This window comes from Nestor notabilis, unplaced genomic scaffold (genome assembly GCF_000696875.1).
Source record: "Nestor notabilis isolate BGI_N333 unplaced genomic scaffold, ASM69687v1 scaffold36128, whole genome shotgun sequence".
NCBI classification, from domain to species: Eukaryota; Metazoa; Chordata; class Aves; order Psittaciformes; family Psittacidae; genus Nestor; species Nestor notabilis.
This window is the reverse complement of record NW_009941212.1, coordinates 19,567-36,031: the sequence shown is the minus strand read 5'-3', so window position 1 is coordinate 36,031 and position 16,465 is coordinate 19,567. Positions and strand designations below refer to the sequence as shown.

The 16,465-nt window shown below is 36.7% G+C and overlaps 1 protein-coding gene across 1 annotated transcript in view; it reads right to left on the bottom strand.

The window, feature by feature from the left end:
- Window positions 1-6,683: 6,683 nt before the first annotated feature.
- The window catches only part of GRK7 (G protein-coupled receptor kinase 7), a 20,453-nt gene continuing 10,671 nt past the window's right edge, over window positions 6,684-16,465 (bottom strand). Inside the window, exons 3-4 of the mRNA XM_010020750.1 lie at window positions 11,229-11,500; window positions 6,684-7,026 (exon numbers count right to left, since the gene is read on the bottom strand). Coding sequence (XP_010019052.1) covers window positions 6,684-7,026; window positions 11,229-11,500 — 615 coding nt within the window. The remainder of the gene's footprint in view (window positions 7,027-11,228; window positions 11,501-16,465) is intronic.

Sequence of the window (16,465 nt, the reverse complement as noted above, 5' to 3'; positions counted from 1 at the left end):
AAAGGAGCTCTTTAAGGTGAGAAAACTGTTGGCAGCAAAATAAACTAGCTTGGTAAGAGATCAGGAGGTTTCAATCTCTTGGCAAGAAATCAAAGTTTCCTTCCTTCCTTTGTTTAAAAACACTTGATCCACTATTCTCTGCACAAGGCATATGAAAAATTCTAAAGACATTATCCATTTCTTTATTTCTTTCCCTGCCTGGGACCAGTATTATTTTCCCTGCCTGGAACTGGTGTAACTAACATAAGAGTATTTAGAAGGACTGAATATAAGAATAGGTATTTGAGTTTAGTTCTCATGTGTAGTAGATCCTGGATTATGAATTCATGAGTTATAGGACTTTTCATCCAGCATCTGTCACCACATTTTCATTCACATCAAAAAGAATGTAACATTTTGATTTAGTATTGACACAGAAAGATGGGGAGAGAAGTAAAAATGTGAGCTGCAGAAATCAGAAAAATCACCTGGGCGGAATTCAGGAAAACCAGTATCCATTGTTTGATTTAACAGAGAAGAACTCTCATTAGGAGAGAATTTCATCTTATACTAAGATGAAAGCATGAAAAACTACTGACTCCTAGGTTGTATCAGACAATATACCATTATCTGATTATTTTAAGCAGTTTATGAAGTATCCTTACAATTTAGCGTACAGCACTAATTTCTTCCTCCGTACAGGAAGAAAAGATGCAGTTATGCAATACAGCCATGGAATCTCAAATTGTTCATCCTTTTTAATGCAATTCCTTAAATTTTTTTATGCATGTGTCCTCTGACAGCTCTTTAGTTTGATGCTAGGTTCCAGATATCATATTTGAAGGTTACTCTTCTGTCAGCTGTCCTTCTGTATGAGTTCAACAGAGTTTCCTCCTGTTGTTCATGATATCCTGTTGGTATTATGTTTTGGGAACAGAAGCAAAATTATTTTGGGCTTGTTTGTAAATCAGGCTTCTCTCTAGTTTATTACAGAGCAACAGGCTAAACTGGTAATTGCTACTAGTGGTTCCTCTTTATGACCATGATACTATTGTTACCAATAATGACAAAAATTAGCCATCCTTCTTACTACAAATAATTCCTTCAAACAAGGAACTGCACAAATAGGATTGCTTTAGGAACCTCCCTGATTGGTATTGTGGCACACTTTCTCACCAGTTCCACTCTGATCACCCCTTTATATTAGGAAATAGCTCTACTGTCATTTGATCTAGAGAGACAGTTCCTAACAGTCTGACTGAACTGACTTAATGCATCATGCAACATGACTTCTTTTTCTCCGCTTTTGTATTACTAAAGCTGCTTCTGACTTACATGCTGATGTTGTCAGAAGCGAGCTCAAGCCCTCAGAAGCAACCAATACAGCAATATGCTCTGCTCTGTATTCTCCTGAGAAGCCCAGGATACTGGAAAAATTTATCTCTCTGTAGTTCCATCAATGCACTTCCATAGACTGACATGTAAGTAGGCACTGCAGCAGACTAGCAATGCAGATAAAAGAAAGCTTTCACCACTGTTGAAAGGGTGTTCAGTCAGACTAGTATGCATTACCGTAGGAATTCTTTCAGGCAGGACTGATTAACAAATCTGTTCTTACTTGCAGCAGACCTTTTACCCCAGCGATTCAAAAGTCACGAGACATGTCTAGCACATCCCACGTCATGCTTGCATGAAGTCTTGCAAAGCAAACATAACTGAACATTCCTGTACAATAGCTGTTTTTTTAAACAGTCACTCCACTATTGTTAACTGAACTACAAGTTATGACAACTAATATATCCATAGTCATCCCTTTGGTATCCTTTATAAAAACATGAATCACAGAAACATTCACCATGAGGAACTCCCATCATAAGGGCTTGTATACAGTATCTCATTCAGCCTCGCTGTATCTTTCCACTCTGTAAAACGTAACTGTCAGAACAACTTGAACGAATCATATAGGCCAACATGTAGGTTTGGTAAAGAAGAACTCTGATAAAACACATGTCAACATTAATTACTTCTGTTTAGCTTCAAGTAATGCTTGTGTACAGAGGAGAAACAAAAATTTTCTTTTTTCATAAGTCATTCTACCACACACTGCAATAGCACCATGTTGGTGTACATTAATCAGAAAATAAAACACTTGGAAGAAAATGGCCTACTAACAAAGGTCAGACATTGAAAAGCATATAAATATATGGATAAAATAACTACTAAGCCAGATTGTACTTGCACTTGGTCAACAGGAAAGGAAGGAATTAACCACTGCAGCTGCCCCAAGTTGTCAAAGTAAAAGTAACAGAACAAATCCAAAGCCCTTTCAAAGACACTCATGGGTTTTTCCCCATGTTCCCCACCAAAAAGCATTTCACCACTTGGAGTAACTCTTGACCGAAACAGTGTTGACAGCTATTCTTTACAGCACCTTTTGTCTGTCCAAGCTACAGAATTAACAGTAAGTTTCCCTGAAAGTTAAAGTGGCTTCATTGAGAATTGTGTCAGCCTTCGGGAGGTGACAGAAGAGGGTACAGATGCGGGATAAATGCAAGAACAACATACTATGTCACATAAAGGAAATGAACTCAAGAGAATGGTGTGAATGGTGCTACCTACAGGTGTCACCAGCTGTATTTTCCCATGGATGTAGATACTTTCATTGCAAGAGACACAGTGACACCCCTCTGTGTTCTTGGCCTTCCTCTTCTCCAGGCAAGAGACACCTAAAAGATTTCCACTTCCTTATGAACACTAAGTATTTATTCACACTTTTGCACATGCAGAAGGCTAACTGGTAAGAATTTTATACTAGCTCTGCTCAGGTTCAGTTATATAAATGAAGTCAGCGAAATACCAAACAATGGTTTTAGAAGAAACACTAATCTTTTTAAAATTAAATACTAGATTTGTGTTACTTGCTGTAATAATGCAATGCCTAATTATAAAAAGTTGCATGCTTAATTGCATTTATTTTCACTTTCTGTCCGTACATTCCCTAACGTGTCTGTAAAAATCCCTAGGGCTATCATAACGCAATGTTTCAAATGTACTCTCTGAGCCACAGTGATCAGAGGTGATCCTTACCCATAACATTACAAGTGACAGGTCTTATCTACAGAAAGCCAGTAATTTCTGCTATCCATAGATTTTGAAATTGATGTGTTTGTTGCTTGGAAAAAAAATGTATGCTTGGCTTTTAGCATAAGTCCCAGAACTGGCAGGATTTTCAGTGCTTCTGTAGTGCTATGAGCCATAGCTGCTAAGATCTTAATTTAAATCCTATTGTAGAGAAAAACACTGCACATAAAATACTTCCTGCATTTCATTAGTGGATACAAAAAGGGATTTAAATCTTCTGGTATTAGAAATCTTATGATAAAAAGATAAAAATTATTATCATAGCTTAAAAGAAGCAATTTATACATTTTAAGGTAAATGACATGAGCATACTTACTTGGCTTAATCATAGATGTGGATGTTCAGATCAGAAAAATGTTACATATGTATCATTAGAAGCTGTAAAAGCAACAATGTTTTAGATACAGTATCATGAGCATTTTATTAGTAAAAACCAATGCTGATATTAAAAGCATATAAAACCACACATCCCTTTATACCTACACTGCACAATTACAGGCAATTACATGCTCGAACCAGAGATCTTGTCTTAGTTCCATTTTGCTTTCTGTATTCTCATTTGTTTATGGCTGAAGAAATAACTGTCTCAAGTATTATGTTTGCTAAGAGGCTCTTAAATTAATGCAAAACTGCCATACAGATGCTACCTGATAGCCTGGAAATCGCACGCAGGTTCCAATTACTATATCTATTTTGCACTGGAATAGAAAAGCAAACTAATTGCTGCAACACAGGGCGTTTATTGACTAAATAAGCCTTTGCCACGATACAACTGAAGATACACAGCTAGAGCTTTATTGCCACTAATAAATTATCTCTGTGAACAATGACTTCATCAGGTTAATACTAAACCTCGTTTTGTTTGTTTGTGCTCATTAGAATTGGAGGGGTATTGGTAAGGGTAACAGGGATGCTATCAAAGCAAATTTGGACTTGAGATACACTGGAAAGCTTCTCCTTTCATGCCCTCTCAGTGCCAGCAGCCTTTCTTCAGTGTTTTCCAGGGTAATTTAAATTATGTTCTTGTAAGAATAGATTTCAAGCCATTATGAATGTCAAATTTCAGCCTTCTACAGTTAAAATCATCAAGTAGTTCTAACAGCAGTACTAAGTAAAACAGGGCAGGAAAGACAGCACTGCTGTATAGTCACTGCAGAATGGCCAGAGCACTCGGTAGCCTTTCACAGATGACATTTAACGCAATCGAGTTCACAATCTAGTTTTTTAGGTTACATTAACACTTGAATGCATTTTATCTGCCTGAAAAAGAGGCAGGCAAGTGAGACACCACAAAGCTGGCACAGGAGAAAGAGACAGCTAGAAGAAAAAAATAACCGTTTCAAATTACACGTTTTTCTTTTGCCACAAGAACTTAAGTATGCCACAACCACAAGGTTATTTTCCTCCCATAACTTCATCCCTCATTTTCTATCATAAACATCTAATGACTTGGTCAATACTTTTCACTTGGGCTCTGATCTTGAACACTTGCATATTTATTTAAATTTACTCACATTGAGTAGTATCACTGGCTGCAATAGGACAATTCAGCAAATGCGTACATCTTTTAGGATCGCTGGCTTTGTTTTGTTTAAGGTGAAATATCTTCCTGAATGTTTAACAAGGAACTTTACAGAGACAGGAAGAACAAATGAACCAAGCATTCAACAGATTCCTTAAAAGTTGAAAAGAATGTTTAAAAGACACACTCAAAATGCTACCAGAAATACAGACATAATCTTTGCTCTGCTCTCTCTTCACAGTGCAAACAGCAGTTGTCCACGTTCTGAAATAGAGAATTTTAGAAAATTAAAATGAATAATTTCGAACTAACATTCTTCTCTGTCATACACTGTGCCAAACTGTGCATTATCAGACTTCTGATGTGCTGCTTTGAATGATTCATGGAACACTTAACATTACAGTATCTCATTGACAGACAGTGTCAATAAATCCCAGCTTAAAGAACTTCAAGTTCTGTGCACATGACGCCCTGAAATCACAGATCTCAGTATTGCAATACATTTGGAAAAATCCAGACTTGCAACACCTGGTATCATAGGGGTATATGATTCTGACATGACATTAAATTCTGTTTCTGTCTATGCATAACCTTTTTCCATATAGAAACATGTATACACTGAAAATTAGTTATGCACTGGAAAACGTACAGCAATTTCAGAGTCCTGCTTTATGGCTCTGGAGGACTGTAAAATGGCATTTCTATGGATTTGAGGTGTACCAGTTTGGGACATAAGTTTGATGCCAGCATTACTTACTGGTCTCACCCAGCTGTAATAAGGGGGGATGTGTGTTTTTTTCAAACAGTTTCAGCTTTCACTTTAGTCAATGGAAATGATGGCTACACAGACTACAGGAAACAGCATGCAGAATCAGTTTCAAAAGTTGCTGCAAACAACCACCACCTATTTTCTTACCACAGAAAATCGGCAGGATGCATCATATGAGTAATACACTTCAGCAGCAGCAAGTATTTGCAAAGATGTTTCCAATTAATTCAATTTAGGTGGTAGTAAAATTGGAAAATAAAACACATCAACATTTTCATAAGAATCAATAAACATTTAAAGATAGTGTCAACTTGCACACATAACCTTTCCACCAATACAGCACTTAATAGTATAATGCATTTTGCAACTAATGAATTAAAATTTATATTGCACTGAAATAAATGTCTTGGAAAAAAAAACAGTTAAAATTGCTTTCGTCTGTTTATAGCTTAATTTATCATGAAAATATGGAAAAATTATCAGAAAACCTAATAAAAGTTTAAAATTGTCTGTCAAAAATAACGTGTATTTACTTATAAACACATTTTCTTTGTATATGGTATTACCACTTAAAAGAATACACTTAATAATAATAAATAAATTCTTTATTCCATTAAACTGGTGCAATCTTTGGTCTGTTAAAATCAACTTTGAATAGTTTGATCCTGTCGGTCTTATTTCCTAGTGATATGTAGAGCCTTTTTTACATTTTATGACAATTTGAACATATTACAATCAAATAATCCAAAAGCTAACAGAAATTAAGAAAACAACAGACAGTCTGGCTAACCAATAAGATTCCACATTTGACATGGTATATGAGCTCCATTGTCTAACTGAGAATATTACTCAAAAATTAAAAATCTTTCCTGAAAACTGTAGAAGAAAGAGGAAACGTTAGTAGAAATAAAAGAAGATAGAAAGAAAACCAACAAATCATTGTATTCAAAATGGTAGTCAGTCATTTTCAAAAGGTGTTGCCTCTTCACTTTATGATTGCTTTTTGTATTTCTGAATTTCTATTATTCTAAGTTTCTTAGAGAAATATGGTTCTTCATCTTGGTAATTCTCCAATAAAACAAAAAATACAATCTCCTTTGTTAGAGCAAAGGAAAGTAATATAGTCTATACAGCTGGTGGTCCTACAAAGCCTGTAAATGTCATATTACACTGATTGGTGTTTCTTAAACAGATGCACTGAGTTTCTGAAACAGTGTCAGAACAAGAAAGTTCTGACGTGGGTGCTACTCTTTTCTGTTAACTATGTGATATTTACAACAACAAACAAACTCCTGACTTAGCTTCGCCTCCATTTGCGTAACTCCCGGAATCTACTCTGTTAGGATCATTCAGTTCTTCAAACAGTCCCGTTTCAATAATTTCTTCCTGCCAGGCCACAGGGACAGCACCTGTCGCAAACTTTTTGAAGAACTTCTTATCTTTGTCATCAAACTCAACTCCTCGTATTTCAGAGAAGTCAGCAATGTCTGTAACATCTTTGGCATAGACAACTGAGGGATCTGGCACAAATGGAGGGTCAATAAGGTTTGCCTCTAGCCTGTGGAAATTTATTGTTTTGAAGAAACTATGTTTTCTTGGGTCATCATCTTCATTTCTGCAATAAAGCAAAAGTTTGTTAATCAGTATGACGTTTTGCTCTAGACAAACAGAGGATGTCTGTGTTATACACATGAGAGTATTTTAAAGGAGACAATGATATGTATCTCATGCAATGCAATTCCTTTCTTCATAATGAAGGAACACTGCATTGCACAATATAAGCAAAGCTGAGAACAATATCCTGAGCCCATTATTCATTACCCTGCCTCTCAGGGAAATCAGTCTGGGCAAGGTGCCATTCAAGAGTTGCAGTGCTGCTTCTGCCAGTGCACTGAGATACCTATATCCAAAGATATGCTTTAACCAGAACTGAAAATATAGCAGGATGAGGAGACAAAGCATCGGATTTACGGTCCAACAATGAAAATCCAATGGTTGGCTCTATACTAACTAGGATCAGAATATCTATTATCCCAATGTACCCAGTCTTGAGTTTAATACATCCAGGGACTGACTCTGGGGAACAACAGTCTGAACAGGGTACTGGTGACAGATGACATTTCTGGTTTTATTTTCATTCAAAGCAGTTATGTATTTACATCATAAAGCTCAGTTGTGTCGCCCTAATAAGCACTCTCAAATTTAATGAGTCTGTTCATTCAAATTAACTACTGTTATAAATTAGCAAACATTTTAAGCATAAGATTCACAAATTATGATAGTAGCAAAAGTATGTGTGCTACTGTCACAAACACAATCTTTCATTAATACTGTTAAAACCCAATAATAAAATCCAGAAAGGACTAAAATAATTGTAAGAACATATTTTAAGTGTATCTTCCGAAAAACAACTGCAGAGCTCGGGGAGAACTTTTGCTGTAAAAGAAACAGTAAATTGTTTCATTGTAGACCCAGAAAGAAACTTGTAGGATATTCTGGTTATAAGAATAGTCTGAGCCTCGAATGTGTGCATGACCAATGATCACAGCTTTTGAATAGTGCCTCTAGCATCACAGCATACAAAGTTTGAGTTTTGAGTTCTAGTGATAGGAGGAGAAGAGAGGACCACTGTTTTCTACACCTATGCACTTTTTTTTTTTTTTTTTAATGCATTTATGCATACACTGGTCTTGAAAATGGTTAACAAAGGAAAAAAATTGTCTGGTTTTCAGCCCCAGAAAAATGGTGGTTGCTAACATGTTGCTTTTTTCCCCACTTCCTTACAAAATCATATACTTAGCTAAGTGTAAGCCCTCATGTATTTCTAGACAATGTTTGAGATGAACAAAACGTAATGCAAACCTCTGGCAAGTATTTTTATCTTTGCAAATGTGTAGAAGCACCATAAAGAATTAGTACATTTGTGTGACTACCGAAAATCTCCATTTTTTAAGACCTTATACTATATATGCACAACAGCTGCTCTAGTTTGCTACTCTTGCCAGTTCCTCATATGTCATCCTGCTGTGCCTCTAGCCTGCATTGGTGCTATCCAGGCACAGCTGAGAGGAAACTACCAGCTGCACTTTTCAGCTCCCTTGCTATAGAATTGTCAGTTTATGCTTCTGCTGCCCAGTTCTTCTTCAGCAGCCACTAACCACTGTACACCACAGTGACGAGGATGCTAAAACACAGCCTGAAGAACAATAGATGCTGCCATGTGGGCACCCTGGCCTATGAAAAAATGATGTTTTCAATCCAAAGGAGCCATATGAACATGATTATGAATGTACAGATTAAGCCAACAGGAATCATGACTTCTGCATATAGTCTTGCAAAATCATCTTCTAACTTAACTAGCTAGTGATAATCAAGAACTTGAGCAGCCCTTGAGCCTGGTGTGATTTATTTACATTCACTGTTAGCTTGAAATGCATTTAGACTTGCTATTCAAATTAATGAGTGTCCTGGGACACTATAGAGCTGGTAGTGCTGACACTCCTACTGGACAGATGCACCCACAAAAATTACACTTTATTTCGCTTTTCTTTTCTGTTACATAAGCCAAAAAGCACCAGAAGCTGCTGAAGGCTCCAGAATGGATTGCAGCAGTATTTCTCCTCCTGATGTATTTTCTGACACCACCAAAACCATAAAACGTTTAAACCCATAAAGCTACAGGAACGCCATCTACTGGAACCAACTGAGGCACCTTCCAACTAGCTGGAGGTGAGCTCAAGCTCTTCCAGAGTGAACTGCACGTTTACGCAACTGAAATAGGAAGAGCAAATGAACTCATCTGAACTCTGTAATTTCTTTATTTCTCCAATAAAAATACAAAATAATAGAAAAAAAACCCCAAACCAACACTTTATAGATTTGGGATTTTGGGATTTGAGATACCAAAAAGCTTAAGTGGAGAAAAAGGGTTATGTCATTCCTGAGTTACCCAGTGACACTGTCCTTCAATAAAAGTGGAGAATTTTAAAAGGTCAGGTGTACAAAGTAAAGCTGTCCTTGGGAAGCTTTAACTTATGCAACAGGCACTTATGTAGATAACTCAAGGTCTTCTTGTCCTTAGTAGAATTACAGTGCTAATCTTTACATAAGGATGAGCTGTCCTGAATAGTATCACCCTCTTTAAAAGGTACATGCAGGCTTTTATTCTGTATCGTTCCCGAGCATGGTATAAATCATATTGCTTTCCTTCTCTATGTACAGCACATAAGAGTACCTCAAATAGCAGAAAAATAAAAAATAATCTGTGCAATTACCTTTCTGTGTACATTTCTCCCATTGCTGAGAAATAATGTAACATTTAAGCAGTCAGAATGACTGTAAATGATTCCCTTGGCAAAGAGAATGTGGTTACAGTAAGTGAATAGTCTGTTGCTGGTTTTGCTTCAGACTTGCTGAATGAACTAAGTCACTAAGAATCTCTAAACTTAATTTTCTGCTACTCGCTTCAAAAATGCTGCAAGACTAAATGTCTGCAAAGCATTCTAGTTTTGTATTAAATTTCTTTTTAGGTAAGATCCTTAAATATATTGAAAATAACACAGATCTTGTATCAAACATACTCAGTGTGCTGTTGAAAGTTTCTTTTTTTTTTTCCCTGCAGCCTTGCAGAGCTGTTAGGAAAACTCATCAGGCACAAAGAGCAGTTGTCTTCATTTAGCACTAGAATCATAAGAATATGTCTATTAATTACATATTACCTTTCACTAAAGGTAATCATTTCAGGCAAATATATGACTAACATTGTGCAAAACTGTTCCACATTGTTATGAAATACAGATTTAGAAGACTCTCTGTGTTTATTCATTAAGTCCCTGCGTCTATTCTATCTTTAGACTGGAAAAGCACCTCATACATATATTTGTATTTATAGGTGATCTAAATAATGATGTATTCTCAAGACAGGTACTATCAGTTTCCTATATGTTTTGGGATTTTTTTTTTTCATTTTTACTGTATTTCTTTTATTTTTGCCTATATTGCAAATGTGGATCCCAAATCTGTCTCATTAGAAATGCACTAAATTTTTTTATACACACACAGACATCACAGGGATCAGAGAAATTACAAGCTAACTATTAAAACACTTAACTTTCCAATTTTCTTCTTATTGAAGTTACTTGAAATTGCTAAGCCATGGACATATCCCTCAGTCTTCATCAACCCAAAGCCACCCCTGAAATCCCCCAAAATATTTTGCGTTATAAGAAATAGTGCTCAGTATTATTTTCCTCCCTTTTCTCCCTGGGATGAGTCAGGAAGACCAGGAACTCTACAACATTTTTTTTAAAGCACTTGAGTCAAGCAGAGGGGTTAAGGTCTCCTCAGTAAGAAGCCAATGACGCAGCCTTGCAAGTTAGATATCTGCAGGGAAGAGAATCCACATTGCAGATTTGGATTTTTGCCCACATCATTCCAGTAAGTGATACAGCCTAAGATTCTGCATTCAGTCTGCATTAGCATAGATGCAGGTATCTACTTGAATATCCATTATGTTAAGGAAAGAAAATGCAGGTAAAATAGACAGCTCCCTTCTCCCAAAACTACGTAGAGTCTAACCACCGAAAATACCATGGGAATTCCTATGAAAACTTTGAGGATGGACAAAGAATTGCCACAGAATTATTTATTTCCATATTCTCTTCAAAACTTTCTACCTATCTTTTCCTAGAAGAGAAAGGGGAAATTCAGTACTTAATAGAAAGTAAAGATCTAACCTCATTTTGAGCAATCTGTAAAATAATAATACTGTTTGCAGGTTTAATCTGGCTTCTACTGAGTTTCAGAAGTAAGGCATACCTGCTTCCTAAACGACTCTCTTTTTTCTTAGCCAAAAACAGCCGGCAAATATCTTTCGTTTCCTCTGTAAAGTTGGCATGTTCAAATTTCACCTCATCTTCCAGAGTTCTTCTTTTAACCTCATCCTTATCGACCTTTTCTTTGAAATCCTTGAATGGTGTTCGCCCAGCGACCATCTCGTAAATACTACACCCCATAGCAAACCAGTCCACGGGATAGCTGTAATCTTCTTCCTTCAGGATTTCCGGAGCCATATAGCCATTTGTCCCAGCCTATTGCAAACATACAGACCGGTTTACTGTATAATGTCAGTAATGAAATGCATACAATTAAACAGACTAGTCTATAATTCCTCCAAAATACTAGTAATGCAATTGACATATGTTGTATCGAGAAACTCTGAGGTGTAACTGGTTTAGTATATGGACTGTATCTGTCTTTAAACATCTTAGCATATAGGGAAATTGTCTTAAATCTGCTCTTCAAAGGTGAAATGTCTGTGCAGTTTCTACCTTAAAGTGTTGAGTTTTTAAATAAATGTTTAACTTGCTTTCTTCTTCCATGTTACTATTTTTTCTTGTTGAAGACAGTGTTGCCAGCTTTTTCCTGTAAAGACAATTAGCAATCAATTTGAAAAGATAAAAAAAAGGACAAATATCAGACAATCACTGATTCCCTCCCTGTGCAGTAGTTATAACAGGTCCATGAGAAAATTCTCATCAAACTGGTAGCTGAGCTGCATGAGGAAGTTTTCACTCTCACTCCCTGTTGGTTTCTGGAAGGAAATACTTCTGGAAGGAAATACTCCACCAAGGGCCAAGAAAAACCTCTTAAAACCATTGTAAGAAAGGAAACTTATGAAAATCATAATTAGTGAACTACAGGCATTCAGGTAGAGAACAAGTTCATATTTCCTAACTGAAAAAAAGCTCTCTGAATAAAGGCTACTACTCATATACAGCACTAACGGACCCTTCCTCAAGAGAAGTAGTCCAGGGAACTGATTCACCTGGGAGTGAAGAGAAGAGGCCAACCTCTCCATATGCTTTCTGCTGCACTGTTACATGACTGCGGGTATGATATTTCAATTGAAACAGCATTCCCTGAGCTGACCCAACATTTCCTTCCACATCTGATGCTGTATCTTATTTTACGTATTTCCCAGATCCAGCTAACACTGGTAACTATTTCAGAAGTTGCTTGAACCTCTTTTACCATTTTGAAATACTGGGACTGATGTTCAATTAGTTTTACAATTTACAATGAAAAATTATGTTTGTGTGAATCCCACTAAAGTTTATTTAACATAAAGTTTGCTCAATTCATTATTACTGCTACCAGAACACAAGTAGTGACAGAGATTTATCCCAAAGCAAAACAGTTAGAAAAAGATAAACTAAAACCAGGGCTTATTTGGGCAAATTATGTTTGTAAAAAGCACAGCTCAACAGATTAATTTTACTTTATGGGGTCTGTGTAACTCTTCTAACTTTTGCAACTTCAGGCACAGTATTTTTAAGTCATGCCTCTACACATTATGGCATGTACTCTACTGTAAACAATGTAAGAGGGAATATCTTAGCATCAATTACAGCATAAACCTAATGGATGGAAAATTAAATCCACTTTGGTTTCCTTGTGTTTTTGTGTTTCGTTAGGTTTGGGGTGGTTTGGGTTTTTTCCACTTTTAGGGATATAGAGAAAAATTGTCCATTTGGTTGAGATGAGAAAAACAAAAATATCAGCCAGACTGAAAGCAAGATAAAAGGTTAAAAGTGAACCATTCCCTTTCTTACTAAAACCACAAAAGTACAGAAAAGCCATAAGGGCACTGCAGCCACTGACATCATTCCACAGGTAATTTGTACTGTTTGCATTGAATTTCTCTAAGCAAAAAATAATACTGAGAGAAACCATGATAGCATTACATTTCTATGTACAATTATTGCTCCATTCAGAAAGGGGGTCAACTGCTCAAATACAGACCACAGAGCCCCAATCCATCTGGCCTCAGAAGATCACGAAACCTGGAAGGGAGAGGAGAGGTTGAAAGCAGAAGGGAAAGTTTGGTACAAATGGATGCCCACAGAGCTCATTGCAGGTTAGTGAACACAGACACTAAATAGTCTTCTGGAATATTTTTTGTCTTTTCTTTTTTCCTTCCCCTTCTGGGAAGCAATAATTTTTACTGAGATGAAGCTGGGGCACTAACGCCTTGAAGAACTGATGAGTCATATCATCATCAAAATGTACCCTACAGTATAGTATGGTCTTTCTGATCATCGTCAGCATCATCATACAGAAACTGGATAAATCTGACATGGAGAAGACAGAATTCTCTGGTCGTAATTGCGTCTCAAGGCAGCTACTTTCAGACTGCCTCTCTTTCCTTCCACTTTTTCATAAGACATAACTGCCAGGTATCTTCAGTCTCTGCCATGTGCATTTTCCACACAACCTTCAGTAGGTCACCCCATACGGAAGAATACTGTACTTTGACATGGTACTCAACACGAGAGAAAACAAGACCATAATCACAGACCAAGATGACTTCATGACTACAGTTTAATAAAAAGTAGAGATGGCCCAACAACAGCTTCCCTTCAGACTGAAGTGAAAGACTGTGGATGGGGTTACTGCAAACAACAATTAAGGTTCAAAATTCTCAATCAGTAGCACTGAAATCTTCTGACTTGTTATTGAACTGATCCAGCTCAATCTGAGAGAAGTCTAGAAACACATCTCATTCCTCTGATGCGTCAAACCTTTCCAATTCAGAATTTTATGAGAGCTGTTTTTCTCATGGAATTTCATCAAAACTGAAACCTAATCCTAGAACAAATCTACCGATCCTGAAGCTTCTCTATAATCATAATGAAGGAACAAGGCTGAGAAGCAGGAATCTAAACTTAATCTCATAATCCCCAAGACTCAAAACCCACTGACACATCACCATTTTATAGTAGAAACAAACACATTTTGCAAGTAGTCAGCATTGATGTGTAGCGGGAAAGAAACACATAAGCAGGGGGAAGAAATACATAGATCTCTGCAACCTTATCAAAATGAGAATTTGAAAAAAGGAAGGAAAGAGCTTAAATTTTAGTCTTTTCCACTTATTTCTACATATGTGGAGCTTTGGCAAACCATTTGGGAAGAAAGATGACAAAGCCATAAGATTGGGGAACACAAATAAAGGAATGATTCAACCCCTGGAACTGGAAGAACATACATCTTTCAAATGAAGATTTAATTCTATTTCTTGGGGAATAGATAGTATTAGAGGGAAGCTAAAATCTAACATCCCTGCACTAATCATTACAGAGAACAAGATGTCAAAAATCCGATCATCTTTCCAAGAAAAGAGATCCCGTGGCAACATGAAAGGCAGCCTCAGAAGAGGTTTATTTAAACAGGTAAAACAAACTTAGTGAAAGGAAATTTTAAACTATCAACTCTCACTAGCAGTAGTGCGATTTGAGCAGCAAAAACCAGCCTATTAAGTGGAAAATGTATCCACTGATTCCCAAAGCAAAAATGAATCAAAGTAATAAGTTACTTTCAGCAGCCCAAGGGGTAGACTTATATACTGTAAATTATACTCAAATGTAAAAAGGGAAAAAAAAATAAAGAACAGAAAGCAAAGGAATTAAAATATATCATGAAAAGAGAAACACATTATTTTTGAAAAGGGCTCTATTTTCCATAGGCTGGTATTGAAGTTTTAATTCAGTTAGAATTATCTGACCATGCCTTGGAATAGATACCCTTAATTATAGGTTACAGGTATGTTTGTCACACAAAAAATCATTAGGTTTGTATGATTTTGTAGTTGCTTTCACTCAATACAATTTACAAGTAAATTCAGAAGTTGTGTATTAACCGAAAACCACTTTCTTACTAGATCTTATTTTACATGCGTAAATTTCACTCTTTTAAGGGAAACAGGGAAAATAAACACACACACCCTCCCCAAAAGTTGAGTTCCTTTGTTGTCAACTTTACACTAGGATGTGCATTAGATTTTGGCTGATGCTAAGACCAAGCACATTATTTTCTTTTTTAATCTAGGATTCCTGATAAGACCAGGAACCATTTAACGTATGTGTCGATGGCTCAAAGTGATCTTATAGTGACACATATACACATGCAATTACCTCTTCATTTACCTGGAAGTGTCTAATGGGACACCACAAAAAATATCACAAAGGAGCCAAAGAATATTCTATTATCCAAACTTTTTACAGAAGGCAGAAATCATTTGCCCCACACAGGCACACAACTCAGTGTGTAGTTTAGTCAGAGCTACACCAGCTATTTCTTGTTTGCTCTCCATCTCATATTGTCTTTTGTGACAATGAGCAGGATGCCTTAACTTGCATGTGCTGTTTGAAATACAAAAATAGTAATTAAATTTCAGTCAATTAAATTTTCATTGACTTGCTTTTGAAAACAGTTAAAAAATCTACTTCTCCCTTTATTTCTCTATCTTGAGAACAATCCAAAATACAATTTTGCAATAATCCTCTAAATGTAATGACCAAATGTTGTCCTCAGATACATTAGTGAAGAAGTTCCCTTAAGTGCTTTGAGTGGGTTTGATAGGGCATAGTAGAAATGACTCATCTGAAAGCACACAAATGTTTCTTTTGTGAAATGAGATCCTGCATAAATTTTTAAAAGGTCACTATTATAATAAAAATTATAATCTTTCAATAATACAAGATGTGATCCTGAGAAGCACTAAGTGCACTCAGTTCCCAGTACAGGCAACAGGTACTTGGCACACCACAGCTCTGGGGAGACCGAGGCCCGCAGTGTAAGTATGCTCAGACATCCTCTTCAGATTGCTGTCCTGAGAAGGGAAAGTCCCTTAAACACCGCCATTATCCCAGCTTCTAGCACAGGCAGGGAAGAAAACACAGAACTCTCTAGAGCTTTCATCAGCACAGAAACAGGCAAATGACGAGAAATGGGATTTAGATCTGTCTCTACCTTTTCCCACAGATCTCTGCAAAACAAACTTGATAGATATTAAAAACCAAACAGTAAAGCAAATCAGAATGTCTATCTTTTGTTTGCCATGGCACAAGAACTGTTGAACAGAGGAAAAAAAACAAGCTGAGTTTAGCTCTATCAGCTGTTTCCTGGGGCTTGGTCCTTCCTTCCTCCAAGGGGTGCCACTGCCTGCTTTGTTCTCTTGTCCAGCTGTTCCTCCACTCCTTCAGCAATGGCCT